This window comes from Blennius ocellaris (genome assembly GCF_963422515.1).
Source record: "Blennius ocellaris genome assembly, chromosome: 1".
NCBI lineage: Eukaryota > Metazoa > Chordata > Actinopteri > Blenniiformes > Blenniidae > Blennius > Blennius ocellaris.
Window position 1 is genome coordinate 37,387,338 of NC_137650.1, and position 26,360 is coordinate 37,413,697.

At 46.9% G+C, this 26,360-nt stretch overlaps 2 protein-coding genes across 2 annotated transcripts in view; both read right to left on the reverse strand.

The window, feature by feature from the left end:
* Nucleotides 1-1,804: 1,804 nt before the first annotated feature.
* Nucleotides 1,805-6,880, reverse strand: rwdd (RWD domain containing 4). The gene is made up of 7 exons (XM_080502252.1): nt 6,489-6,880; nt 4,836-4,916; nt 4,645-4,754; nt 2,755-2,905; nt 2,542-2,650; nt 2,062-2,208; nt 1,805-1,971 (listed from the first exon to the last, which is right to left on the reverse strand). Exons 1-6 carry the CDS (start codon nt 6,510-6,512, stop codon nt 2,129-2,131), a joined length of 555 nt encoding a protein of 184 aa, XP_080358378.1. The 5' UTR covers nt 6,513-6,880; the 3' UTR covers nt 1,805-1,971; nt 2,062-2,128.
* A 347-nt stretch (nt 6,881-7,227) lies between these two features.
* vps13c (vacuolar protein sorting 13 homolog C) overlaps nt 7,228-26,360 on the reverse strand; it is an 81,129-nt gene continuing 61,996 nt past the window's right edge. The window contains 29 exon segments of the mRNA XM_080514661.1: nt 7,228-7,675; nt 7,855-7,938; nt 9,584-9,707; nt 11,906-11,997; nt 13,541-13,655; nt 16,010-16,133; nt 16,370-16,415; nt 17,438-17,601; nt 17,677-17,752; nt 17,832-17,945; nt 18,088-18,169; nt 18,239-18,369; nt 18,447-18,560; nt 18,649-18,760; nt 18,970-19,039; nt 19,117-19,198; nt 19,401-19,541; nt 19,627-19,771; nt 20,888-21,123; nt 21,618-21,744; nt 21,859-21,992; nt 22,237-22,362; nt 22,577-22,732; nt 22,815-22,919; nt 23,513-23,902; nt 23,982-24,279; nt 24,987-25,108; nt 25,191-25,351; nt 25,421-25,685. Of these exon segments, the coding sequence (XP_080370787.1) occupies nt 7,574-7,675; nt 7,855-7,938; nt 9,584-9,707; nt 11,906-11,997; nt 13,541-13,655; nt 16,010-16,133; nt 16,370-16,415; nt 17,438-17,601; nt 17,677-17,752; nt 17,832-17,945; nt 18,088-18,169; nt 18,239-18,369; nt 18,447-18,560; nt 18,649-18,760; nt 18,970-19,039; nt 19,117-19,198; nt 19,401-19,541; nt 19,627-19,771; nt 20,888-21,123; nt 21,618-21,744; nt 21,859-21,992; nt 22,237-22,362; nt 22,577-22,732; nt 22,815-22,919; nt 23,513-23,902; nt 23,982-24,279; nt 24,987-25,108; nt 25,191-25,351; nt 25,421-25,685 (4,038 nt within the window). The 3' untranslated portion in view covers nt 7,228-7,573.

Sequence of the window (26,360 nt, forward strand, 5' to 3'; positions counted from 1 at the left end):
TCTTGATGCAGTGAGGACTGGTATGACTTTCAGTGCTACAGAGTAAAACTCTGAGCATCTAGTAGCATCTACTAGCACTTTACATTAGCATCTACAACAACTATACACACTCAATGTAAACCAAAGAGCTTGTTTTGTGAAGCCCTGCAGCGAATGTAGCTACGTCCGTGCTCTCAAATGTTGCTGCGCCTCATACAGTACATAGACTGTCTCATAACCCTAGCATCTGATATGCATCCACAACTGGAGTAAATTAAATCCCACACCTTTCTCCAAGGCGGCCCTCTGATGGCTCCCTTCGCCAAAATCTATACATGTCGAAAGTAGGATAATCTCCCCCGACTAAGAATCCAGAATTGTAAACTCTGGTGTTAAACTCCAGCTCATCGAACTGTCACTGCTCCATCCAATACCGATGCAGTCACTTGTGGTTTTGCTTCTGATTGGTTGTGTTAGTAACTCAAGCTCTGTAAGAAGATCTGCTTTGTTGCTAGATCTCATTTCACCAGCCTTGAAAAGTGACGGGGGCCATGGCTGACTCTCATGCTTGGAAAAGTCATCAAGATTGCCTTCCCTGGACTGGCATGCAATGTGTAGTGTGGCGAACAGGATACAGTCTTTCTTCATTGTTGCAACTGGGTTTTCTGCTTCAGAGAACTATTCATGCTGGAGAACTAGAGCGTATTCTTTTTGATTGGGTCTTTGATTTTGTTTGATCTGTTAAGATAATTTTATCTATAGTCTCTCGATTCTGCAAGTTCCTAACTGTGGCTCGATGAGGAAACAACAGATCCAAAATAGTTAAGAATGATCAAAATTATTTATTAAAGACATTCTCACCACATGGTCAGCTGGTACAGGAACGGCGGTGCTCCCCCCAACTTACGGCTGAGAAAGACAGTGATTCTACACAAGCGCAGACTTTTTAATCAGAGAGGCAGACTTCATTCTCTCCATATCCTCCCTATGACCTTTGAATTCAAAGCTTTTGTCTCTGTTACATGAAGCCAAAATGGCAGACTACATAGACGAATTCAAGTTCATATAATCTAACAGATCTACCAACCTATCTTTCACGAAAAGGTTGTACTGCTTCTGGTCCACTTTATACATTCCTCAGTCTTCTGTACATTGGAGTTCATTAAGAGCTTTGTGTCAGTTGTGAGGTTGCCAGTTTTCTTTGAATGTATTCCCCATGTCTTCAAAGATCTCAATAATCTATGCTAACCTGATTTTGGCCACTTGTTCCAAGTTTTTATAGTGGAACAGGTGACCATAATCGGGCTAAAGCCTTGAAAGATGCATCAGTTTGGATGCCGTGCACTGAAAGCCCCACTGGTTCACTCTTGGCAAGCCATGACCACACTTGGTCATCATATGTAGCAGTGCCATGCAACGATGTAATCATCAAAGCTTTGGCTGCCTATCTTGCTGAAAGGACCTTGTGATGTTATTAGTTTATTTTAAATGTGCTGTTTGATGTAGTGATTATCTCTTTAGTTTTTCTACTGGCTTTGTTGACCTCGGAACTATACATTTAGACACCAAAATCATGATTCTACAATGTATAGTACTAAAGTTAAATGTATTTCAATAAATTGGCGGTCATTTTGAGAAAAATGGCCATAATGACCACCAGGGGAGGCTGCTGAGGTCTCATCAAGTCACCTCATCACCTCTCTGCCACAAAAGCCATGACAGCAGAATCCGTACATTTATCTCAGACATTACGATTTTAAGGGGTTAATATCTACAGAAAAAATGAGAAGATGTAGAGCACAAAGTCAGAAAGAAAACAAGGGAAACAGATCAATTCTGTTTTTATTTCATTTTATACACACCTTTCAGCTCCCAGCAGAAATGTCAAATGAATGTAAAGAGAAACAACAGAGTGGAGGAACAGTTGGTGGTTTGAAGCTTCTGTTTGCAGCCTGAAGGCTATTCTTCATCCCTTCCTCCAGTTTTACTGAGCTGCAGGGCACACACACACAATCATCACATCACGTGTGTGTGTGTGTGTGTGTGTGTGTGTGTGTGTGTGTGTGTGTTGAGTTCACTCACGTGCTGCAAGCGGGTCAGCAGCAGGTGGAGGAGAAACACAGTGATTAGTAACGTGGTTTGAGCACCATCATGTATGAGAAGGTTGAAAAGCTCCAACCTTGATCACATCCACCCAATTCCAGCCTCTCGGCAGCTCGCCCTTATTATCTGAAAGACAGGTGGAGTTACCGTGAGACCAGCTGACTGACGGAGGCTCTAACGCCCCCGGGTTACTGCAGTACATCATCCTGTGAAGACTAATACATACTACTGCGTTGTATGGAGTGTAAATCAGGCTTTAAGGTTAAAAGATTACTGCGCTTTTATTCTGAAGAGTTTCCAGTCTCCTCAACTGAAACCAGCTTGGCTCTGGTGAGAAGGAAGATGTGATGTAAAAACCTGGAGCAGGAAACACTTCGAATCTCTGGCTGAGGCTTTTAAAGACTTTTAACACAAGCTGAAGGAACCTCACCTGTTCTGCTGAAGCTGAAGGAACCTCACCTGTTCTGCTGATCATCCTTTTCTTCTGTGCCTTAGTGAGCTGCAGCTTCTTCTCCTTCTTCTTTGCTGCTGAGACAGGCGCCCTCACTTCACTGCTGGAAGTCAGTGTCTGGAACAACAGGTACATCGTTTAGCGTGGAACTTCTGACAAGTCAAAGCAGTAGCTGTCACACAGCAACACCAGAAGAGAGGCAGAAGGTCTTCTGTGCTCACCACAGTGGTCACCAAAGGCTTGTGGTGCTCCATGAGCGCCTCCTGGTTCTCTTTGGCCCACTCGAACAGGGTGTACATCATGGCAGTGCCCAGGTTGGCCTCCACCTGCTCTTCCAGTTTGGACAGGATGGTCTGCTTGGTCTCTGCAGAGCTGCCATTGAGAAACCAGAAGCATTCAGGTCTGAACCTTCCTGAACCAGGGTCTGAATTCTGTCAGTCGAAGTCAAACTTCAGGTCAATTTGACACCAATTAACAATGACTAGACAAACTTAACAGGACTTCAGAAATTATTTTTCAAATTTACACTTCTTTCCATGAGTATCCATGCAGATTCTGACATAGTACTGAAACATTTAGCCTATCAGAGTTCATGTACATATTTAATTTATTTACACATTAACAGAGACATTTCAATTACCTTAGAATAGTTGAAAACAACTGTCGGTATTATATATAAGTACTGCATTAATGACTTAAAGGGAAGAAATACATTCTTGTGCATATGAGAGAATGAATGAGTAGTTTTAGAGAAAAAGTAGATTGTATTATCATACATTAAATGACATTATTGAGTCACGAGAGTAGACCAATAAAAAGAACTGTTGCACGACAGAGTCCAGAAATGTATAACACAAACTGACAAAATGTGCATCAAGCATTTTCCCACGCCATCATCGGCGATCACGCAAGAATCACACGATCGCACTCTCGGGGCAAGAGCTCACTGAAATGTCACGCAAAAATGGCCACGCCCAGTAATGGCGTGATCCGTCTGTGATGCCAAAAAAACATCAATATCGCCAAAACAGGAAGTCTGCCGTTTGGTGTTCTCGTGTTGAACTCTCCTACAGGGTGATCCAAGAGATATATAATAATAATAATATACAGCAGTCCTTCCTGAAGAAAAGGGTATAAAATTTCTTCCACTAAAGTCAAAGGACGTTGTCGTGGCAGCCTGCCCAAAATCTGATAGTTAGCCATGAAATAGGAAGCGACGTGTTATTCTGCTATACATGCTTCAATCTAACTGAAACATTACATGTCATCAAAGTTTTGCCCTTATGATTTTTATAGAACAATATACAGTCAATATACAGCTGATAGCACCACCTGGTAGACTGACAGGAAGTCTAACCTGTACATGCTTCAATCTGCCTCAAACTTTATCAGTCAGCCTTCATCACATCCACAGGCCAAAATACACATCGAGTCACAGGCTTCCAATCGCTGATACGCAAGGATGTGAGGACCCGTTCAACGATGCTTGCAGCTTTTATTTTTATTTATTCCTGTCCTGTCGTCTCAAGGTTTTGTGTTGACGTAAAGAAGGGAAAACTGATCTGTTGTCAGCATGATCAAGCACAGCAGGACTCATCTGATTGGGCAACATGTGAATGAACACATCATTTCTTTGCATTTGGTAAGTCTCTTGTTTGAATCAGTGGAAATCTGTGTTGACGGGATACAGCTGAAGTTCAGACCAAGCACAGCATTGAAGACCCAGTCCTCTTCCAGAAATGCCTGTCAATGGTAGCTTCCATGAAGTGCTGTCAGTGTTGTATTGTCGATTAAATATTTGTTTACGAGACTTGCAAATTGTTGCATCTTGTGTTAATTCATGTTGCCCGTTGTCGGGTTGTTTAAATCTGCTGAGTTTCATCCCATCTGCCACTAAAGCTGTGCTACCTTTTGAAAACTGCCTCAGTGAATCAGGAAAACATGTGAGCAGTCAGGATATCGAGCCATATGCATAGACTATTTCATATGTGACTTGACTCTCTAAAACTATGTGTGTAAAGTGTTTGGTTATTTCAGAAAGCTGCATCATCTCACACTGCCTTCATAAGAAAAGCTTCAGAAGTCTCTGTCGTCTTTAATGTCAAACTTACAGCCGGTTGTTGAAGAATGTGTCGAGGGACAGCTGCGGACCGGTCTCTGGGTACGTCTCTGGCCATGTGATGTCGACTAAGAACGCTTTGGTGTCCTCCAGGTCTCCGATCTGGTCAGATATTCAAACAACAGGTCTTACACATGCTCATCTTCATTTGTGAGGTGAGTACTGCAGACTGTGGCTACTGACCCGGAACTGGAAGGAAACGGCACTGATTTCCTTGAAACAATCGTCTCCCTCGTAGATGGAGCGCAGAGCTTCTAACTCCATCTGAGAATAAAGAAACTCACACAACTCAGTCCAGAGTGTGACTGACAAAAACCTCAGAATACATCCAAACACAGGAAAGCACACACATTGATCTGTCACTTTGTTTGTGGATTTTATGGCGGCATAATGGAGATTAAACTGTATGATTGACAATTGGAGAGAAACGGATATGATGGAAGAACTCACAGCTGAACATCTGGTTAAACAGTCAAACTGATCAAACTGTTGAAATGACAGAGATAATCTGCCATCTTCATAATCAGTTTATCAGCTCAGTGTTCTGATATGATCGTAGATAAAGCATGCATGCAGAGTTTAACAAGCAGCATTGATTGATACAAGTTACACATGAAAAGAATGATGTTCTATGTGACATACAAAATAACATTTGATCCAGGTTTGACGGGACATTTTCATGAGCAACAAGTAGCACTGCTAAAATGTCAGAAGAAAATGGGATGAGTCTTTAAAGCTATAAGACAGTAATGGAAGGTTGATTAATTGTGTGCAGAAGAGGAAATGATTACAATTTGAGAGCGATCTAAAGGACAATAGATGCAGAACAAAGTTGCTATGATGCTGATGCAGTACATCAGTGGGAGAGAACAGCTGGAGAGGGTGAATCATCCTGCCAGCAGATGTTTGAACTCCGAATCCAAACCGTGTATCAGGCAGGGAGTTAACTATTTCATTTAGACTCAAATGTAATTAAGGTGAGGATATTTCCATAAGGACATTTATCATCTCAACAATAATAACGGAGTTCAGCCAACCACACTATTGAGAAATAATCAGAAAGAAATACTATTTGCCTTTTCAAGCTGACTCAAACTGTGTCCAGAAACCATTATTCATTCACACCGGTGTTGTTTTAATAGATATAAATGAGAAGAAAAGTAATTCCTTATAAAACATAAGCTTCAAATCATGTATAAGGATTTTCTACTACCGGTACGTATAATTTGTAACAATAATGGTTTTACAAGTCCTTAGCAAGAGGGCCAGTGGGAGAGAACATCATTACCCGAGTTTGAAGTTAGTCGATTAATGAGGAGCAGGTCTCCCAGAGGTGTTTCGGATTTTCTGGTTTCAATAGGGTTAGGGTTAAATAAACAGCATCAAGTAGGCTAACCCTAACCCTAACCCAAAATTAATCTGAGAGGCTGTATGTTGGAAAAAGAAGCAGCTAAAAAACATAACGAACACCTTAAGTGATTTTGTCACACCACTCCGGCTAAAAGCAAACCAAACATTTACTTCAACATTCCTGCACACATAACTGAAATACTTTATTGAGTTTGTGTCAGAGCTCCACACAGAACAAATAGAAGTTAAAATGCAGACAGACTAGATGAGGAACTGCGAGTGGGCTCATGTGTAGTTAATGTTAGCTTTTTCTTTGTAAAATACTCCACAGACAAACTTTGGCAGGAGATTGGGGTTCTACGGTGTTTAACCTCCGTCGTTACAAGCAGTGACGCCAGGTGACACCGGAAGAGGGCCACCTGTTGTCTGGGAAACCAGAAAATCTGAAACTGTATAAACCAGAAAGGGCCCGGGAGTCATTCAAACCTCCTGGTCTTCGTTCGCCGCCATGAGTCCCGCTCCCTCGGCGACGCGTCGTCACCCCGAGTGTCCAACTACCAACACGAGCCTCCCATTAAACCCCCACTGTGTTAGCAAGCCACCGCTAACCAGCAGCTAACCAGGGCGACACCGCTAACCAGCAGCTAACCAGGGCGACACCGCTAACAAGTGATGGCTCCGGCAACGTCGATGCGGCGGTCCATGGGTCGATCACAGAGCGGAACCCCGGGTACGTCCAGAAGGTCCCTCCTTTCTCCTTATCTCGCGACTCCCACTGAACCACGTGGATGACGTCACGGGCTGAAGGAAAGACGTTAAAAGGCTTCCTAAAGTAGTCAGTGAAAGACGTTCACGTTGGCGTGACAGTCGGACCGCACTTTCACTTAGTGACGTCATAACAATGCGACGGCGGCGCAAGTTTGTGACCTCTGCCGTGGCGGGGGAAGAACTACAAGTTACTGAAAATTGACCCCAAAAAGAACATTTGGGTTCTAGATGATTTAAAGTTGTTCCAGCAGATTATTACTTTGGAACTTAATGATCGTCTCCCTTTAGTCATCCTGAGTTTCCCCGAACGCTCCGATGAGCTGGCCCTTTAAATGTTGTCGCCGCAAGGAATTATGGGGCAGCAGGACCTGGTCTCCTTTGGTAAAGGAAGCATCAGTGTTTCCTAGGCTAAAGGAGGTTTTAAACAAAGCATCTGTCTAAAGAAGAGACATCAGGTCCAAAGTGTTTATTTCGATTTAACTTCACAAAAGACATTCAAATTGTTTACATCCACAGTCTCACATCTTAACCTGCATTGTCCATATCTATATATTACAGATTTTTAAATCATTTGTGTAGATTGTTTTTGTCAGTGATTCTAGGAAAAAGCTTGGATTCGAGATGATATGAGGCTGCAGACTGACCGCTGGAGGCAAACCCCCAACACACACTCAATAATCATGAAGAACAATCAGCCAACAGTGGAATACAATGAATCCAAATGAAAGAGCAAGATGAAGTAAAGAAATACAAAATAGAAACCATTAACTTTGGTCTTTTCATGGCTTTTGTTCCAGTGGAGGTCAAACGTCAGCGTGAAGCTTCAAGAAGCGCTGAGACTTCTGCCGCACCATCCACCGCTGCTGCTGCGCCACCTGGGCATCAAAGATGGCCGCCTGCAGCCTCTGGGGGTCACCATAGCAACCAGGTCAGACACACACACACACACACACACACACACACACACACACACACACACACACACACACACACACACACACACACACACACACACACACACACACACACACACACACACACACACACACACACACACACACACACACACACACACACACACTACCTGGGCAGTATTAGGGTCTCGGAGCTGGAGGCTCCTCACCGCCTCCTGACCTGCTTTCTTAGGAAGCATCAACTTGTGCAGCTCCTGCAAAAATAAACAACTGAGGAGTCATTCACATGTGTAACACTGTGTTAATGTGTGTGTTCACGCAAAGTTTATACGACCTTCTCATTTAAAGGTTTCTCTTTATTTTACTATTGATGTTGTAGAGTTTCTCTGAACATAAATCTATGTATAAACAGTAAAAGTGTGAAACATATTTTAAATCCAGAAAGTCGCCCCCCTTTGTGTCTTAACAGCGTAAACATTGCGTACGCACAAAAGAATGCGTACGCCACTCTCTACGCAAACCGTGGGATTTATAAAAAGAGAACTTGACGGGAAAATGTGCGGTCCTCCACGCCAACTCTGACCCTGGGTCACCCTAACCCTAACCCAACTCTGACCCATGCGTACGCACAGAACTGGGGGAAGGAGAAACTGCGCCACTGATGGCAGAAGAAAGAAACGGGAGAAACTGTGTGAAACTGATCGTGTAAAATAAATAGTTATATGACCTCATATATGGACAGTTTATTTGCAAGAAATGGATAGTAAAATTTTTTATTTCTACAATGAATAAACAAACATACTCCCCGGAGTGCACACGGGAAACATATGATTAAGACAATAGTAAGACAACAGTAGGGCAAATGATGTTTACACTGATATGAATGCAGTGTAATATCCTATATCATATAGCCCATATAGCAGTGTTGGGCGCAGACTGGAGGCTGTACGTGATGGGTGGCGTCTAGGTACGGAGAATTCATGTGGAAATCCTGAGACTTGCAATGTTGTAGTAGTGTTTAACCCGTTCACGACCTTGCAGGCGACAGTGGAGACCCCCTCAAGCGGTGGCTGCTCACCCCTTTTCCTCACCCACAAGGCGCAGAGGAGAGGACCTAGAATCTATAGTATTGTGGAGCGCACCATCGGGCTCCTGAAGGGCAGGTGGCGGTGTCCCCCTCCACCTCCGTCACCACTCCACTCAGGAGGGATTCCCCGATGATCCCCGCCAGTGTTTCCTCCAGCGGGGTGAGCTCCGGAGGGCCCGTCCCCCCGCCCGGGGCACAGACGCCCTGCCTGTGTGACGCCAGACGCTTTTTTGCGTCTACTTTGATGTCTGACCACTTTTTTTTCACCTCAGCCACACTCCGACCTTCTGAGGCCACAGCATTGACACCATCCGCCACATGCTGCCACTCTACAGCCTTTTTGGCGTTGGTGACCCCCATTGGTGACCCCAACACTGTGTCCACCAAATAATATCGCCTTCCTCTTCTCCACCTCCCCGACCAGAACTTCCACCTCACACTGGGTCAAATTGCGTTTCTTGGCTTTTCTTTCTGCTTTCGGCATGCTGTCAGTCGTGAATCAATATTCATGAGAGGCGTTCCTCTGAATATTTATAGACCAATATGGGCGTGGTATGACCCGCACACAGGTGCGCCACATTTAGAGTGGATTGTGATTTATAAAGGGAAATCGGCATAGGACGTGCGTGCGCACTGTTTTATAAATCAGGATATTTTTGTGCGTAAGCACTTTCTGTGTTTCGTGCGTACGCCAATTTTGACGTCAATCCTACGCACAGTTTTATAAATGAGGCCCCTGGTTTGCCAAAGAGCCACAGCTGCACATTTTGTCTTAAACTGAGGCTGAAGAGTTGTTGTTGGTGCGGCGGTACCTTGCAGTAGATCTTCAGCTCTGATCCCGTAGCTGCCGGAGGACGATAAAAGTTCTCAAACAAACATTCCCACTCTTTGTTGAAATGTCCCACAAAGTCGATCTCTTTGACACACAACACCCTCCTGCAACAACAACAACAACCACTGGTCAGTAGAAACAGCCATTGATAGTATAAACAACCGCCATTGATAGTATAAACAACCGCCATTGATAGTATAAACAACCGCCAGTGATAGTATAAACAACCGCCAGTGATAGTATAAACAACAGCCAGCAGCAGTGTAAATAACAGCCAGCAGCAGTGTAAACAACTGCCAGCTGCAGTATAAACCACAGCCAGCTGCAGTATAAACAACAGCCAGCGGCAGTGTAAACAACAGCCAGCGATAGTGTAAATAACAGCCAGCGATAGTGTAAATAACAGCCAGCGGCAGTGTAAATAACAGCCAGCGGCAGTGTAAACAACAGCCAGCGGCAGTGTAAACAACAGCCAGTGACAGTGTAAATAACAGCCAGCAGCAGTGTAAACAACTGCCAGCTGCAGTATAAACCACAGCCAGCTGCAGTATAAACAACAGCCAGCGGCAGTGTAAACAACAGCCAGCGATAGTGTAAATAACAGCCAGCGGCAGTGTAAATAACAGCCAACGGCAGTGTAAATAACAGCCAGCGGCAGTGTAAACAACAGCCAGCGGCAGTGTAAACAACAGCCAGTGATAGTGTAAATAACAGCCAGCTGCAGTGTAAATAACAGCCAGCTGCAGTGTAAATAACAGCCAGTGATAGTGTAAACAACAGCCAGCGGCAGTGTAAACAACAGCCAGTGATAGTGTAAATAACAGCCAGCTGCAGTGTAAATAACAGCCAGCTGCAGTGTAAACAACAGCCAGTGATAGTGTAAACAACAGCCAGTGATAGTGTAAAGCCAGCCAGTGATAGTGTAAACAACAGCCAGCGGCAGTGTAAACAACAGCCAGCGGCAGTGTAAACAACAGCCAGCTGCAGTGTAAACAACAGCCAACTGCAGTGTAAACAACAGCCAGTGATAGTGTAAACAACAGCCAGTGATAGTGTAAACAACAGCCAGCGGCAGTGTAAACAACAGCCAGCTGCAGTGTAAATAACAGCCAGCGGCAGTGTAAACAACAGCCAGCGGCAGTGTAAATAACAGCCAGCTGCAGTGTAAACAACAGCCAGTGATAGTGTAAACAACAGCCAGCTGCAGTGTAAACAACAGCCAGTGACAGTGTAAACAACAGCCAGCTGCAGTGTGAACAACAGCCAGTGACAGTGTAAAGCCAGCCAGTGGCAGTGTAAACAACAGCCAGCGGCAGTGTAAGTAACAGCCAGCAGCAGTGTAAACAACAGCCAGCTGCAGTATAAACAACAGCCAGCAGCAGTGTAAACAACAGCCAGCGGCAGTGTAAACAACAGCCAGTGACAGTGTAAAGCCAGCCAGCGGCAGTGTAAACAACAGCCAGCGGCAGTGTAAATAACAGCCAGCAGCAGTGTAAACAACAGCCAGCTGCAGTGTAAACAACAGCCAGCGGCAGTGTAAACAACAGCCAGCGGCAGTGTAAACAACAACCCAAGGGGGTATTCCAGAAAGCGAAAGTTAAAGAGAATGTTAACCCTGAGATGAGAGAAACTGACTTATACATTCCATAAAGAGAGCTGAATTAAACTTGTCTATCACCATGGTAACATACTCTCAAAAGAATCTGCTGGCCGTCACCATGGTAACATACTCTCAAAAGAACCTGCTCACTAGCAGGTTTAGCAGAAGAAACCTAGAGTGCCTACGTTCTTCCTCCTACCAGAAGCAGTAACCAGAAATGAATTATTAGTCGTTTCTAAACCAGATCGACGTGTGTGTGTGTCGTAATTGTAGTATTTTATTGAGTGTTGATGTCCACACGGTCACATTCGCCACATGCCCCACTCTAATAAAATGTGTCAACACTGAGTGAATCTACTCAGCAGGATATTAACAATGGACCAGTTCAAACTAAAGTTGAAAGAACTGGGTTTTTGTGAGGTACTTTACTGTGAAAGAACTGGGTTTTTGTCTGGTACTTTACTGTGAAAGAACTGGGTTTTTGTGAGGTACTTTACTGTGAAAGAACTGGGTTTTTGTCTGGTACTTTACTGTGAAAGAACTGGGCAGACTCTGGAACTCAAGGTTCACAAACTCACAGTTGATTTAAGTAATTCCGATCAGCTGTTCTGGAACCAGAAACTCTGAGTTTCATCTCAGGTTGAGTCAACTCAGAGGTCAGAGTTCAGGAGAGACTCCGAGTTTGTTGAACCTGCTTTCTACCTGTTGGTGACGATGATGGTGGTCTTCCGGTGTCCAGGATAGGGACAGTGGTCTCTGAAAGACTCGCCCTCCAGCTGTTTGATCTGTGAACGCTGCAAACACACCGTCAAACATAGAAGCCATCATCTCAGCAGCCAATCAGAGGCCTGAACTACCAAGCTGTCTTATCCAGGTAACTTCAGGATTAACTCTGATTTTCTCTAATCCAGGTAACTTCAGGATTAACTCAGAGTTTCTGTACTACAACGCTGGTTCACATCTTCCCAGGATAAATCACCATGGCAACTGACTGAACGTCTAACCTGCTCGGGAGCAGGATGTGTTCTGGATAAGATCACAGTGAGTGTAAAGCTCCGCCTCCTGACCAATCAGATTTCTTGGAAAATACCCGCCCATTCTTAAATGTTGGTGATTGGTGGTTGGGTTCAGCGTTGAGCTGATCTAGCAGGTAATGGAGATATCCTGGTATGTTAATCTAGGTAACAGCGATATCCTGGTATGTTAATCCAGGTAACAGAGATATCCTGGTATGTTAATCCAGGTAACATATACTGGTATGATAATCCAGGGAGCAGAGATATCCTGGTACATTGATCCAGGTAACATATACTGGTATGTTAATCCAGGTAACAGAGATATCCTGGTATGTTAATCCAGGTAACATATACTGGTATGATAATCCAGGGAGCAGAGATATCCTGGTACATTGATCCAGGTAACATATCCTGGTATGATAATCCAGGGAGCAGAGATATCCTGGTACATTGATCCAGGTAACATATCCTGGTATGATAATCCAGGGAGCAGAGATATCCTGGTATGTTAATCCAGGTAACATATACTGGTATGATAATCCAGGGAGCAGAGATATCCTGGTACATTGATCCAGGTAACGTATACTGGTATGATAATCCAGGGAGCAGAGATATCCTGGTACATTGATCCAGGTAACATATCCTGGTATGTTAATCCAGGGAACAGAGATATCCTGGTACATTGATCCAGGTAATTCACGTCAACACGAAGACATAAAGCAGTGAGAACATGAACATGCTGCTGGTTTCCTGAGTAAAGGTCCCGATACAGCCGGTCCTCATGCTGCTTCAACTCAACATCTTTAATAAACAGGGTTGCTCAACAACTCAAAGGTCAGAGGTCAAACAACAGTTACACAAAGAGTCACCACAGCAGCAACACACAACTCTACAAAAATATAACTACAATCTTCAGATCAATGAAAGTCATTTCCACTTAATGTTTACAAGCATAAAGAAACACCAAGGAAGAACATGCAGAACAAGCTGAACCAGCACAGGGTTCATCATCAGCGTGTTGTTAACAGATCGTTTATATATTAATGACATCTTAACGTCAGATCATTTATATATCAACATGAACATCAGATGGTTTATAACATTAACATCAGTACGGCGTCACAGATTCCTGTTTACAGTCAGTTTTATCTTCAAAAAATGATCGAATTAATCTTGTCAAACCGATTTTATTCCTCATCAGGCTGCATGTGGAGGAAGAAGAAACACCGTTAATCACCCTCAGATATGGACCCAGTGTGGGTCTACCGTCAGCCAGCTAATGACGATGATGATGATGATGAAGAAGTGAAAAGACTCAAACCTGAAAAAGGTCGAAGCCCTGAGACTCAGTGAGGTCGTAGGGTCGGATGATCCCGTCCTCCCGGATCAGACGCACCGGACGCAGTCTGCTCACTTCCTCCGTCGACTCCGCCGCTCTGACGGTGGACACACAACATCACAGGGTTAGTTACTATGGTGTAACACACTGTTAGGGTTAGTGTTGTGTTACACTGTGGTGGTACATTGTGTTAGTGTTGTGTTACACTGTGGTGGTACATTGTGTTAGTGTTGTGTTACACTGTGGTGGTACATTGTGTTAGTGTTGTGTTACACTGTGGTGGTACATTATGTTAGTGTTGTGTTACACTGTGGTGGTACATTGTGTTAGTGTTGTGTTACACTGTGGTGGTACATTGTGTTAGTGTTGTGTTACACTGTGGTGGTACATTGTTAGTGTTGTGTTACACTGTGGTGGTACATTGTGTTAGTGTTGTGTTACACTGTGGTGGTACATTGTGTTAGTGTTGTGTTACACTGTGGTGGTACATTGTGTTAGTGTTGTGTTACACTGTGGTGGTACATTGTGTTAGTGTTGTGTTACACTGTGGTGGTACATTATGTTAGTGTTGTGTTACACTGTGGTGGTACATTGTGTTTGTGTTGTGTTACACTGTGGTGGTACATTGTGTTAGTGTTGTGTTACACTGTGGTGGTACATTGTGTTAGTGTTGTGTTACACTGTGGTGGTACATTGTGTTAGTGTTGTGTTACACTGTGGTGGTACATTATGTTAGTGTTGTGTTACACTGTGGTGGTACATTGTGTTAGTGTTGTGTTACACTGTGGTGGTACATTGTGTTAGTGTTGTGTTACACTGTGGTGGTACATTGTGTTAGTGTTGTGTTACACTGTGGTGGTACATTATGTTAGTGTTGTGTTACACTGTGGTGGTACATTGTGTTTGTGTTGTGTTACACTGTGGTGGTACATTGTGTTAGTGTTGTGTTACACTGTGGTGGTACATTGTGTTAGTGTTGTGTTACACTGTGGTGGTACATTGTGTTAGTGTTGTGTTACACTGTGGTGGTACATTATGTTACAGTGTTGTGTTAGTTTGTTACAGTATCCAATTAATTTGTGTTGTAGTGTTGTGGTTCAGTCTTGTGTTGCTGGAGTGTTGTGGCACAGTGTTGAGTCGTTGTGGTGTTGTTGTAGTGTTGTGATGTTGTGACTGACTGAGTCAAACTGAAACTGAGGAATCAGTCTGATGCTGCTGAAACATTGCGTCATGCCTCACCTTTGCTGACCTCTAGAGAGACGCATGAAACGGTAATGTTCAGGTTATTATGAAGGCACCAAGGGTGTCATGTGACAGATGGATCCTCCAATAAGAGGAGGGGAACAGCCATGAAGGTCAGAAGGTGGTTTGAATGATGTTCAGTTAAAGTTGTGTACGAAATGCATCCTTCACTGGGCCAGTGTGTAGGTTCTGGAACCCAGCAGTGGTGAGGCTGCAGACTGCAGCTGAGAGGTGATGCTGTGTGGGTAGGTGGCCTGTAGGGGGCGTGTGTGTGCTCTAGCACAGAGCCACACTGCAGTCTTGACTTCCTGAAAGACCTGCCCACTGGACCTCATGAAGCTTGAACAAACTGAACTCTCCTCTGCCACGACATCGCAGTGGATTGGAAACTTTAACCCTTTAAAGTAGCAGAAGCCCAACTGCTGCCAACTCTGTCCTCTCTCTCTCTCTTTTTTTTTTGAAAATGTAAAATCGGTGCAGGTTTCTCTGTGATGCAGCTTCAAGCATGTTTCTGGGCAATGCTCTGCCAGACAAACAGGAAATGGAATAAATCTCAACATGGCACACTATCAGATGCAGTCACATGACCATTCAGCCAGCCAGTCCCTGAAGAGAGGAGCTGATGGAGCTCCTCTAACCATCAGAAGGCACAGAGGTGAAGTCTGGGGCGAAGCAGAACAGGCCGCCAGGTAAAGCGGAGGAGAGGAAGAAATGAAAGGAATGGAGGTGGAGTTGTCAGGTGTGGGTGGGTGTCCAGTTAGAGGGTTGTTGATGGAAGTCCGTCACAACGGTGTTTTTAGAAAACCCCGTCAGGTGTCTTTCAGTGGGGGCGTGGCCCGTTGACACTATGGCAACAAGCTGATGATGTAACAAAAGGCCGGGTCTACGAGCAGGGGCGGGGCAACGTGATGCAACATGATGCAGCGACTTACCTTCATCTGCTGCAACAATCCACATGCAAACATGCAACAGGTGTACACACACACACACACACACACACACACACACACACACACACACACACACACACACACACACACACACACACACACACACACACACACACACACACACACACACACACACACAGAAGAGATAGATCCAGACTCAACAACAAGAGCAGAGAGAGGTGAGATTAGTGGAGGACAAGAAGAGACAGAAAACACAGAGTCACAGCAGGAGGCCCAGGTCACCCGGAGACCAGGTTACCTCTGGATCCCCTGGAAGGTGCTGCTGGCCATGTCCACGATCCCGCCTGTCGGCCGGGCCACCACGCCCACCAGCCCTTTACCGATGCCCTTAAAGAAGCCTGCTGCCCCCTCCTTCTTTGCTCCTACACACACACACACACACACACACACACACACACACACACACACACACACACACACACACACACACACACACACACACACACACACACACACACACACACACACACACACACACACACACACACACACACACACACACACACACACACACACACACACACACACAGTGAGTGGGTGTACTACCCTGTGCTGCATGTTTTAGCTCCTCCCAGTTTCAACACACACACATACTTACCCTCCACAGGTTTGGTGACGATGCCTGTGACTCCGCCCACGACACCCTGAGGACAGAAGGTGTTACTTGAACGGACATCATAACAATGACTTATTATTAATTATTATTATTCCACCTGCAGGTACTCCACTTGCTTCAAGCTTTTCCATTACGTGTCTGTACTTGGTACCAGGTACTTTAGTGGTACCTCCTCAGCAGAGGTTCCAAGGGAACTGAGGCTAGTAGACAATGTGACATTGGCAGACGGCAGGCCACTGATTGGCTGGGACATGACGGCACTGACAAATCAGGATAGATGCTCCTTCAACCGCCATTATTAAAATCTGACCAGAACGAGAGCGCTCACTGAGAGACGCTCGTGAATCAAGCCCATGGACATTTCTGTCCGGTAGCGACCAGAGAGTTCAGGAGCTAGAGCGGCCAGAGTGTTCTGGAGCTAGAGCGGCCAGAGGGTTCAGGAGCTAGAGCGGCCAGAGGGTTCAGGAGCTAGAGCGGCCAGAGGGTTCAGGAGCTAGAGCGACCAGAGGGTTCAGGAGCTAGAGCGGCCAGAGGGTTCAGGAGCTTGAACGGTCAGAGGGTTCAAGAGCTGGAATGGTCAGAGGGTTCAGGAGCTAGAGCAACCAGCTGACCAGAAGGTTCAGGAGCCAAGTAAAAATTCAAAGTATCGTAGTGTTTCTGTTTTAACATCAACTGCCGCTAACAGCTGGTAGTAGAAACTCTTACTCCGCCCATGCTGAGGTGGCACTAAATTATGAAGCATGAAAAACAACTGAAACTGAGCCGAGACGACGGGCGATCAAGAGATCACTAAGACAGAGAAAACACAATCACACCACCAAAACACTCAAAACGATGGCTGGGGGTCGGGATTAGAGTTGGGGGTCAGGGTTAGGTTTGGGAGTCAGGGATTAGGGTTAAGGGTCAGGGTTAGGGTTGGAGGTCAGGGATTAGGGTTGATGGACAGGGTTAGGTTTTGGGAGTCATTTTTAGGCTTGGGGTGGGGGTCAGGATTGGGGTTGGGGTCAGGATTGGGGTTGGGGGTCAGGATTAGGATTCTATCTACAGTACCTTCAGCAGTCCCTTCCCTCCTTTAGCCAGACTTTCTCCAAAGTCTTTTGGTGGTCGGTTCATCTCCTCTCGCCGTTTCTGCTGGTACTCTTTGTCCATGGTGATGGCTGCCAGTCCTTTACCCACTGAGCCCGTGATCCTGGACACCACACCTGCGGCACCCCCTGCATGAGGTACCAGACAGCTGATGAGACGGGGCACAGCGCTCACTGTAGGATAACTGTTGCTCACATCCATACCGACGGTGTGTCCCAACAGACTCCGGACTCCGATCACGAAACCCTCGGCAAACTCCTCCGGACCCTGAACGGCTCCCTGTCAAACACAAGCCTCCTTCACGTTATCTGTAAGTACCAGTGGTGTGACGGGTGGTCCTGTGATCTTGAGCACAGACCTGAAATGGCTCGTAGAAAAAGGCTTCCACGCCTTCAGACAGACCTCGAATCAGCCCGAACGGGTTACCCAGGACATCCAGACCCAGAACCAAGACATACATCTGCTTCAGGAACTGCAGAGACAGACTCTGCAGCTGTAACTGCTGACACGGGACTACAGACAAGCTTTGGAAGAGTTTTGTTATCACAGCTGGAGTGAAGGGACAGCACATTCAGTTGTTGCTACAGTCAAGTGACGGAGCTGTGTAATAGTACCTGTTCACTGTAGTGTCGTCCCACTGCCCACGTGAGCTTTTCTCTGCGGTAAAACTGGTACTTCACCTCAAAGAATGCCAACCTGACAAAAACAACACAAAGTGACTTCACATGCCCGAAATCCAGGAATTCACACAAGCTTCATTCTCACTTGAAGATGAGGTCGTCCACGTCAGTGAGTGTTGCTCCAATACTCTTCAGCAGCAGGTTGAGGGACTGAATGGCCGCCGCCTCCTGAGCTGAATCGTCTCCACTGGAGCCCAGAGACAGACTGAGGTGGAGCTGCAGGACACACCAAGACAATGATGTTGGTGGTCGGGTTCACAGTCCTGGGCAGTGAGGAGGATGAGCGTCCTCACCTTGATGGGAGAGATGTGGAAATGCTCAAAAAAACTGAGTCCCGACGAGTCGTTGAGCGACGCCTCGGTCAGCTCGGTCTGCAGGCGCTGCAGATCTCCAGTGATCAGCCCCGACTGGAACACACCGCAGAACCACCATTACCCGAGTTGTAGAGCCGAGAGTCTGACCCCCAAGAGAGTCTGACACAGAGGAGAGTCCTACCTTCTGTCCCTCAACCTGCGGCTCGGCAGCCGGTGTAAACAGAGCCAACACAGCACCCAAGAAGCCCTGGTCCATCTTCACTGCCATCTCCTGAACCAGCACCATGAAGTACCTATAACACAGGTTCACATTCAGGACAACTGGGTGCTCACCACAGAGACCCGGCAGGCTTTTGTCTTCACCACAGACACCTGGCAGGCTTTGTCAAACGCTTAGTATTATCCAGGTGAAGTGAATATTAAAGCATATAGTATAACTAGGATGGGATTGTGAAGTGAATATTAAAGCATATGGTATAACTAGCATGAGTATGGCACTCACTTGAACTGCATGACGTTGTTGTGCTGGCTGAACCTGGTGATGACGGACATGTCCATGAACGGCCTGGGCTCTATGGAACCAGAACTTCAGGGTAAATAAAGCTGACTGATTGAAACCCAGATGATGATGATGATGAGGAAAGTCCACCTGAGTCCAGGGCGATGGACTTTGGAGGAGGGACCGGATGGAAGACGATGGGGAAGACGGCACCAGGCAGTTGGTTGTCGACCTGCATGCAGAAGAGAAATCCATTTTCCGTGTGTGTGTGTGTGTGTGTGTGTGTGTGTGTGTGTGTGTGTGTGTGTGTGTGTGTGTGTGTGTGTGTGTGTGTGTGTGTGTGTGTGTGTGTGTGTGTGTGTGTGTGTGTGTGTGTGTGTGTGTGTGTGTGTGTGTGTGTGTGTGTGTGTGTGTGTGTGTGTGTGTGTATATACCTGCAGCCAGTACAGTTGGGCTCTCAGGCTCCGTTGATGCACTGACTGCTTGAACTCCACCTGGATCCCCGGCAGGAAGTTCCTCCTCACTGGGCAGCTGACGGGCTGCCGCATCATCATTATGGCTCCACTGAGGTTCACCTGAGAAATGCGGAGCATGACATGCCACTTCAGGTGTGTCAGGTTCAGGTATGTGAACTCTGGCAACAGCAGTTTGCTCTCTGACCTCCAGGTTGGTGTCCAGCTTGACCCACCCAGGCTCAGACTTTCCACTCAGCTGATTCTGGTACAGCTTCTCCAGCAGGTTGATGTTCTTCTGACTGAACGGCTTCCAGCGATTCTTTGGCTTCATCTCCCACACCACACCTGAGCTGTAGCATAACGTGTCATGTTGTTTACCTGGTGGTGTCTATGCCATGGAGTTTACCTGGTGGTGGCTATGTCATGGTGTTTACCTGGTGGAGTTTATTTCCTGGTGTTTACCTGGTGGTGTGTATGTTATGGTGTTTACCTGGTGGAGTCTATGTCATGGTGTTTACCTGGTGGTGTCTATGTCATGGTGTTTACCTGGTGGTGTGTATGTTATGGTGTTTACCTGGTGGAGTCTATGTCATGGTGTTTACCTGGTGGTGTCTATGTCATGGAGTTTACCTGGTGGAGTCTATGTCATGGAGTTTACCTGGTGGTGTCTATGTCATGGTGTTTACCTGGTGGTGTCTATGTCATGGAGTTTACCTGGTGGTGTCTATATCATGGTGTTTATCTGGTGGAGTTTATTTCCTGGTGTTTACCTGGTGGTGTCTATGTCATGGAGTTTACCTGGTGGTGTCTATGTCATGGAGTTTACCTGGTGATGTCTATGTCATGGTGTTTACCTGGTGGTGTGTATGCCATGGCGTTTACCTGGTGGTGTCTATGTCATGGCGTTTACCTGGTGGAGTTTATTTCCTGGTGTTTACCTGGTGGTGTGTATGTCATGGTGTTTACCTGGTGATGTCTATGTCATGGCGTTTACCTGGTGGTGTTTACCTGGTGGTGTGTATGCCATGGTGTTTACCTGGTGGTGTGTATGCCATGGTGTTTACCTGGTGGAGTTTGTTATGGTGTTTACCTGGTGGAGTTTACCTGGTGGGGTCTATTTCATGGTGTTTACCTGGTGGAGTTTATGTCATGGAGTTTACCTGTTGGAGTCTATTTCATGGTGTTTACCTGGTGGTGTGTTTGTTATGGTGTTTACCTGGTGGTGTCTATGTCATGGTATTTATTGGGTGGTGTCTATGTCATGGTATTTATTGGGTGGTGTCTATGTCATGGTGTTAACCTGGTGGTGTCTATGTCATGGTGTTTATCGGGTGGTGTCTATGTCATGGTATTTATTGGGTGGTGTCTATGTCATGGTATTTATTGGGTGGTGTCTATGTCATGGTGTTAACCTGATGGTGTCTATGTCATGGTATTAACCTGGTGGTGTCTATGTCATGTTGTACCTGGTGATACCGACGTATGCAATCTCTTGCCGGCTCCCGTTGTTGACCAATGACAGTCCGAGGTTTTGGAAGGACAACTTCACTTCCTGTTCAAACTGTTCAAGCTCCTCGGCCTGGCGAGCCTTTGTCACCACGGCGACGTCCTGCGTGAATAGCAGAACCCGCTGGCGTCCATCCAGGAAGGACACCCAGTGGACCTGAGCCTGGCTGTCGTCGGTGAACTGACCCACCTCATCCTGAAACAAGGGAGACAGAAGAGGTGAGGCGGGTGGAGCTACGGCACTCTGCAGACTGCTGAGTTTTGGTCTGAGTCTGAACTGAGTAGAGTCCACAGCACAGCTCACATGTTTGCTTCTGAAAAGCTTTCTCATCACAGCAGCAAGTTCAAGATAAGCATCATCAGTGTGAGAATCTCTGAAGAAGATGATGATTAAAATGACGATAAAGTAGATAAAGACTAAGAGGAGGAAGACAACCAAGTAGAAGATGATAAAGAGGAAGAGGAAGAAGATGACAAAGAAGACAACTAGAAGACCACGAACACGACAAAGAAGAGCCAGACTGGTTCTCTACTGATGTTCAATTGTTGGTTTTCTCAGTAAAAAGTTCCTGAAATGACCGAGTTGTGTTTGTGTCGATAGAGTTGAAGTTCCATTGGGTGTAAAGCACGATGAGTTGGTAGGTGGTGTGTCTTTTATGAGTGGAAGTACTGCGCAGTTTGAAGTCCCACCTTCAGCAGGTCCAGTTCTCCAGCATGGCCCCTGCAGCTCCACTGCAGCAAGCGCCGTCCTGCCGGGTCGTCCCACACCAACCGCCGAGCCTCGCAGGGCTTCAGCTCGTGAGCCAGCGGTGAGCCACTGAGCCACAAACAGTTCCTTCATCACACCAATTCTGAACCCCAAACATGAAATGGTACACACCAAACCAGGAAGAAGTGTGTGTGTGTGTGTGTGTGTGTGTGTGTGTCTAACCTCTGTTGGTAGCTGATGCTGCTCCAGGCTGTGTGGTTGACGAGGAGAGCTGGAGCAGCGCCGTCGTAATAATCTGACAAACTGATGACGGTGGAATGATCGGAGACGTTCACGTCCACCAGGAGCCCACCACACTGAGAGAGAGGGAGACAGAGAAAGACACACACACACACACACACACACACACACACACACACACACACACACACACACACACACACACACACACACACACACACACACACACACACACACACACACACACACACACACACACACACACACACACACACACACACACACACACACACACACACCATATCCAGAGAGTGCTTGAGGGTGTTGGAGGCTCTGCGCTCTGATTGGTGGAACACTCACCATGTCCAGGCTCAGCAGGGTGCCGTTATCTTGACCACTGAAGAAGAAGGATTTGGAAGCAGATTCAGAGCCGACCACACGGACACACAACCTCCCAGAGCTGCTTTCTGGCCACAACGGTATACACTGCAACAAACAACAGCAGTGTACTGTCAACAACACAACAGCAATACAACAGCAGTGTACTGTCAACAACACAACAGCAATACAACAGCAGTGTACTGTCAACAACACAACAGCAATACAACAGCAGTGTACTGTCAACAACACAACAGCAATACAACAGCAGTGTACTGTCAACAACACAACAGTAATACAACAGCAGCCACTGTGGACTCACCTCAGTGGAGGGGATGTAGTGCCACCTGGTGGAGGTCTGGCTTATGACTTCTCCCACCTCCAATTCGTAGGATGACTTGTTGACCAGCGTGTAGAAAGGACTCATGGTGACAATCCGGGTCAAGTTAAAGCTACTGATCTGAATGCTGACACCGACCTGACGACACAAACACAACAACACTGAGCACACACACATGAAAACTACACACCAGACTACAAGTGTGACCCATGGCAGTTACCAGGAAGTCCATGTTGTTGGCAGGACATCGGACACACCCGTAACTTCCAACCGTGTCCAGAGAGAAACCCTGAGACCACGAGCTGGTGGAGACACACAACTGGATCTGCAACACAACACCACACGTCATGAAGAGAAAAGGCAGAACCAGTGAAGACGTCACGTAGAAGAACTGTGGTTAAACCTCCGATTCTTGTTTTCTCTATCAGCTCACTTTTTGTCAATCAGAAATGTTTGTTTCCAATGAAAGGAAAAGTTTGTTTTATTGACATGAACCTTGAATAAAGTAATGTGAATAATGTGTCAGTTCATATGCACCAAGGCCGGAGCTAATTAACTTTAGAGGATCAATCCCATAATGCTTTGCACCTTGACGTTTGCTGCTTGAGACAAGTGCACAGAATCATGACTTTACCCGGAAGCTCAACAATATCAAAAGTGGAATTCTTCTTTCATTACTTTTTAAACTGCAACTTCAAAGATCTCTTATGTTGGTCAGAGTAGAATCAGGAAGAGGCAAGTATGGATTACTCTGTTCCCCAACGTGTGATCGTCACGTCATGATGCTGGACTACACCTCTTCCTGCCATACCCTCGAAATATTAATAAGATGGTGCAAATATTATCAGATGGATTTTAATCGGGTCATAAAGTTGGTCTGTGTGGGCACAGCGAGAGAGAACATCTCATCTGGATTACCTTGTTTTTGCTGAACAAGTTCCTCTTCCTGAAAGAGAACAGGACCACGTCTCTGAAGTCCGCTGGGTGTTTGACGCTGACGTCCTCTGCACGGTACTGCAGCACTCGGGACGTCTTGTTGATGATCCAGTACGGGCTGAACAGGGACAGCAACAGGCGGCCGTTCGTCCTCGTGACGTGGACACTCACGTCCACCTTCATGCTCAAGTCTGAGTCGCAGTTCAGGCACAAGGCGAAGAACTCCGGCAGGTCCTGCTCGATGCGGACGTGGCCGTGCCAGTCGCGGCCCTGATACCTCATCAGCACCAGCGACACGATCTCCCCGGAGACGCGGGCGTTCAGGAGGTCGGCCGTGCTGCCTTCCTGCAGCTCGTATGAGTCCGCAGAGCTCTGAGACGGAGACAGAGCGGAGGCTTGAGCAGATGGAGGTGACGAGTCGGAGCCCTGTTGTCTGCCCAGAGCGTCTTACCTCCATCATGTAGCGAACGCTGTAGGGCAGCAGGTTGCGCAGCGTGGCCACCGGGTGCAGGTGGAGGATGTAGGCGGGGTCCCAGTCCTCCTCGCCGTGGCTGGCTATGTGGCGCAGGTCATCGGGGACGGCCAACACACTGACCATCAGCGGCAGAAGGCCGCTGTCGGACGCCGGACACTGCAGCAGTGAACGCACCTCTGAGCTGCAGTGCACCTTCTCCTTCCAGGCCACGCAGCTGGAGGACGCAGCGTACTGCCCGTCCAGATGTCCCGCTGGACGCAGGAAGAGCTGCGACCTGCAGGACAGACGGCGCACGTCAGAGACCATCGGGCGGAAACACAGCAGGTCCTTCTGAGGACGACGGACGCATCCCACTCAGAGCAATCTGCACACCACCCAACATATGGAAACACTGCCTATGTAACAAGGTTTATGTGGGATACATTCCACTTGTTATTATTTGGGTTCATGCAATTATTCAATGCAGTGCCTCCCTCACAAATAGTAAGTTTATGCTGCTGCCAGGTGGCCAGCGTTGTCAGTTCACCAGAGGCGTGCACGAGGTGGGTTGTCGATAACAGCAGTGTATAAAACTGTATATTTTTATTTGTACATGTTCAATATGTAATCTTGTGTCTTGTAAACTACCGGAGTGTGGGTTTTCATGTGTTTTATGTGTGTCTCACAAGTTTAACTGTGTATATATGTTTAACACACCACATGAGCTAGCTAGTTAGCCTCCGGTAATTAATGTGTATTTCTGTAATAGTGTGCTGTGTGTAGACGTCCGGTGCAAGCTGTGAATCTGACCAGCAAATGTTCATTTTCATACCCAGGATATTAAATGGCGACACAAAGAACTTCCCAGCATCCCGTCTTCCTTCAACACAAACTACGCAACGCAGAGTCGAGGAGGTCGTTTGAGCCAGCCAGCCGCCAGCAGTGAAGAATAGCTTAGCACGGTTACACCTAGTGCCTCTGAGCAAGGCACTGTTACCTTACCTGTATGTTTCCAAGGCAACATGGAAGTCTGTGTCAGGTTTGGCCTGGCCGACGGGCTGCAGGCTGCAGGACACTGGGCAGTACTTCAGGATGGTGAACGGCACAGAGAAGTGGTTCTTTATCTGAGGACGCAGATCTCCGTAAATAACAATCAAATAACACAAACAATAACAACAACATAACAGCCGTGTGCAAGGTTCTGACCTGCAGTGGTGAGCGGACGGTGATGACCTTGTTGCCTCCAGCAGCATCAACCTGCAGCAGCACAGAGACGGCCTCCTGCAGCATCGGGCCGCGGACGTTGTAGAGGTGCCGACCAGGCTTTTCCACCGCGATGTTGGAGATCTCGCTGAACCCAGATGGGACTACGGGTCACAGGAAAGGTCAGAATCAGCGACGAAGACAGAAGGCGGGGGATTGATGAGGCCACTGACCGATGCTCAGGCTGAACATGCAGCTGTCCTGGCGCTGCAGGGCCGACAGTTTGCCTCTGGAGGACGACTCCAACACCGAGTGCTCCAGGTCCATGCTCTGATCAACAGACAGCTCGTGCAACTTTCCCAGTGTTGGACTTCCCACTGGCCTCAAGGTGGCGCTGTGTTGCACAATGAGAGGAATGCCCAAAGAGTTTTTGATGGTGAACGGGGCCTTTTCCTTCAAAGAGAGGTTGAAGGTGGAGGCTGTGCCCTCAGAGAACGCCTGAACAAAACACAGCAGAGATACACTGGCTTAGTGGACAGAAAATGGACAGGAACAACGACTCGAGCGGTGGTGAACAGAGGACAGTAACCACGACTGGTGGCAGGACAACAGAGGACAGTGTAACTTGACCAGGTGGTGGAAGACAGAGGAGGACAGAGGACAGTGTAACTTGACCAGGTGGTGGAAGACAGAGGACGACAGAGGACAGTGTAATTTGACCAGGTGGTGGAAGACAGAGGACAACAGAGGACAGCGTAACTTGACCAGGTGGTGGAAGACAGAGGACGACAGAGGACAGCGTAACTTGACCAGGTGGTGGAAGACAGAGGACGACAGAGGACAGTGTAATTTGACCAGGTGGTGGAAGACAGAGGACAACAGAGGACAGCGTAACTTGACCAGGTGGTGGACGACAGAGGACAGTGTAATTTGACCAGGTGGTGGACGACAGAGGAGGACAGAGGACAGCGTAACTTGACCAGGTGGTGGAAGACAGAGGACAACAGAGGACAGCATACCTTGGCCAGGTGGTGGAAGACAGAGGACAACAGAGGACAGCATACCTTGGCCAGGTGGTGGAAGACAGAGGACAACAGAGGACAGCATACCTTGGCCAGGTGGTGGAAGACAGAGGACAACAGAGGACAGCATACCTTGGCCAGGTGGTGGAAG

Excerpts from the sequence above, each read along its gene's own strand:
- rwdd (XM_080502252.1), bottom strand. The coding sequence starts at position 6,512 with ATGGCGGCGAACGAAGACCAGGAG. Across the intron at positions 4,917-6,488 it reads CGGCGAACGAAGACCAGGAG|ATGGAGTTAGAAGCTCTGCG; the intron begins GTTTGAATGACT and ends CTTTATTCTCAG. Across the intron at positions 2,906-4,644 it reads ACATTCTTCAACAACCGGCT|CTCTGCAGAGACCAAGCAGA; the intron begins GTAAGTTTGACA and ends TCTCAATGGCAG.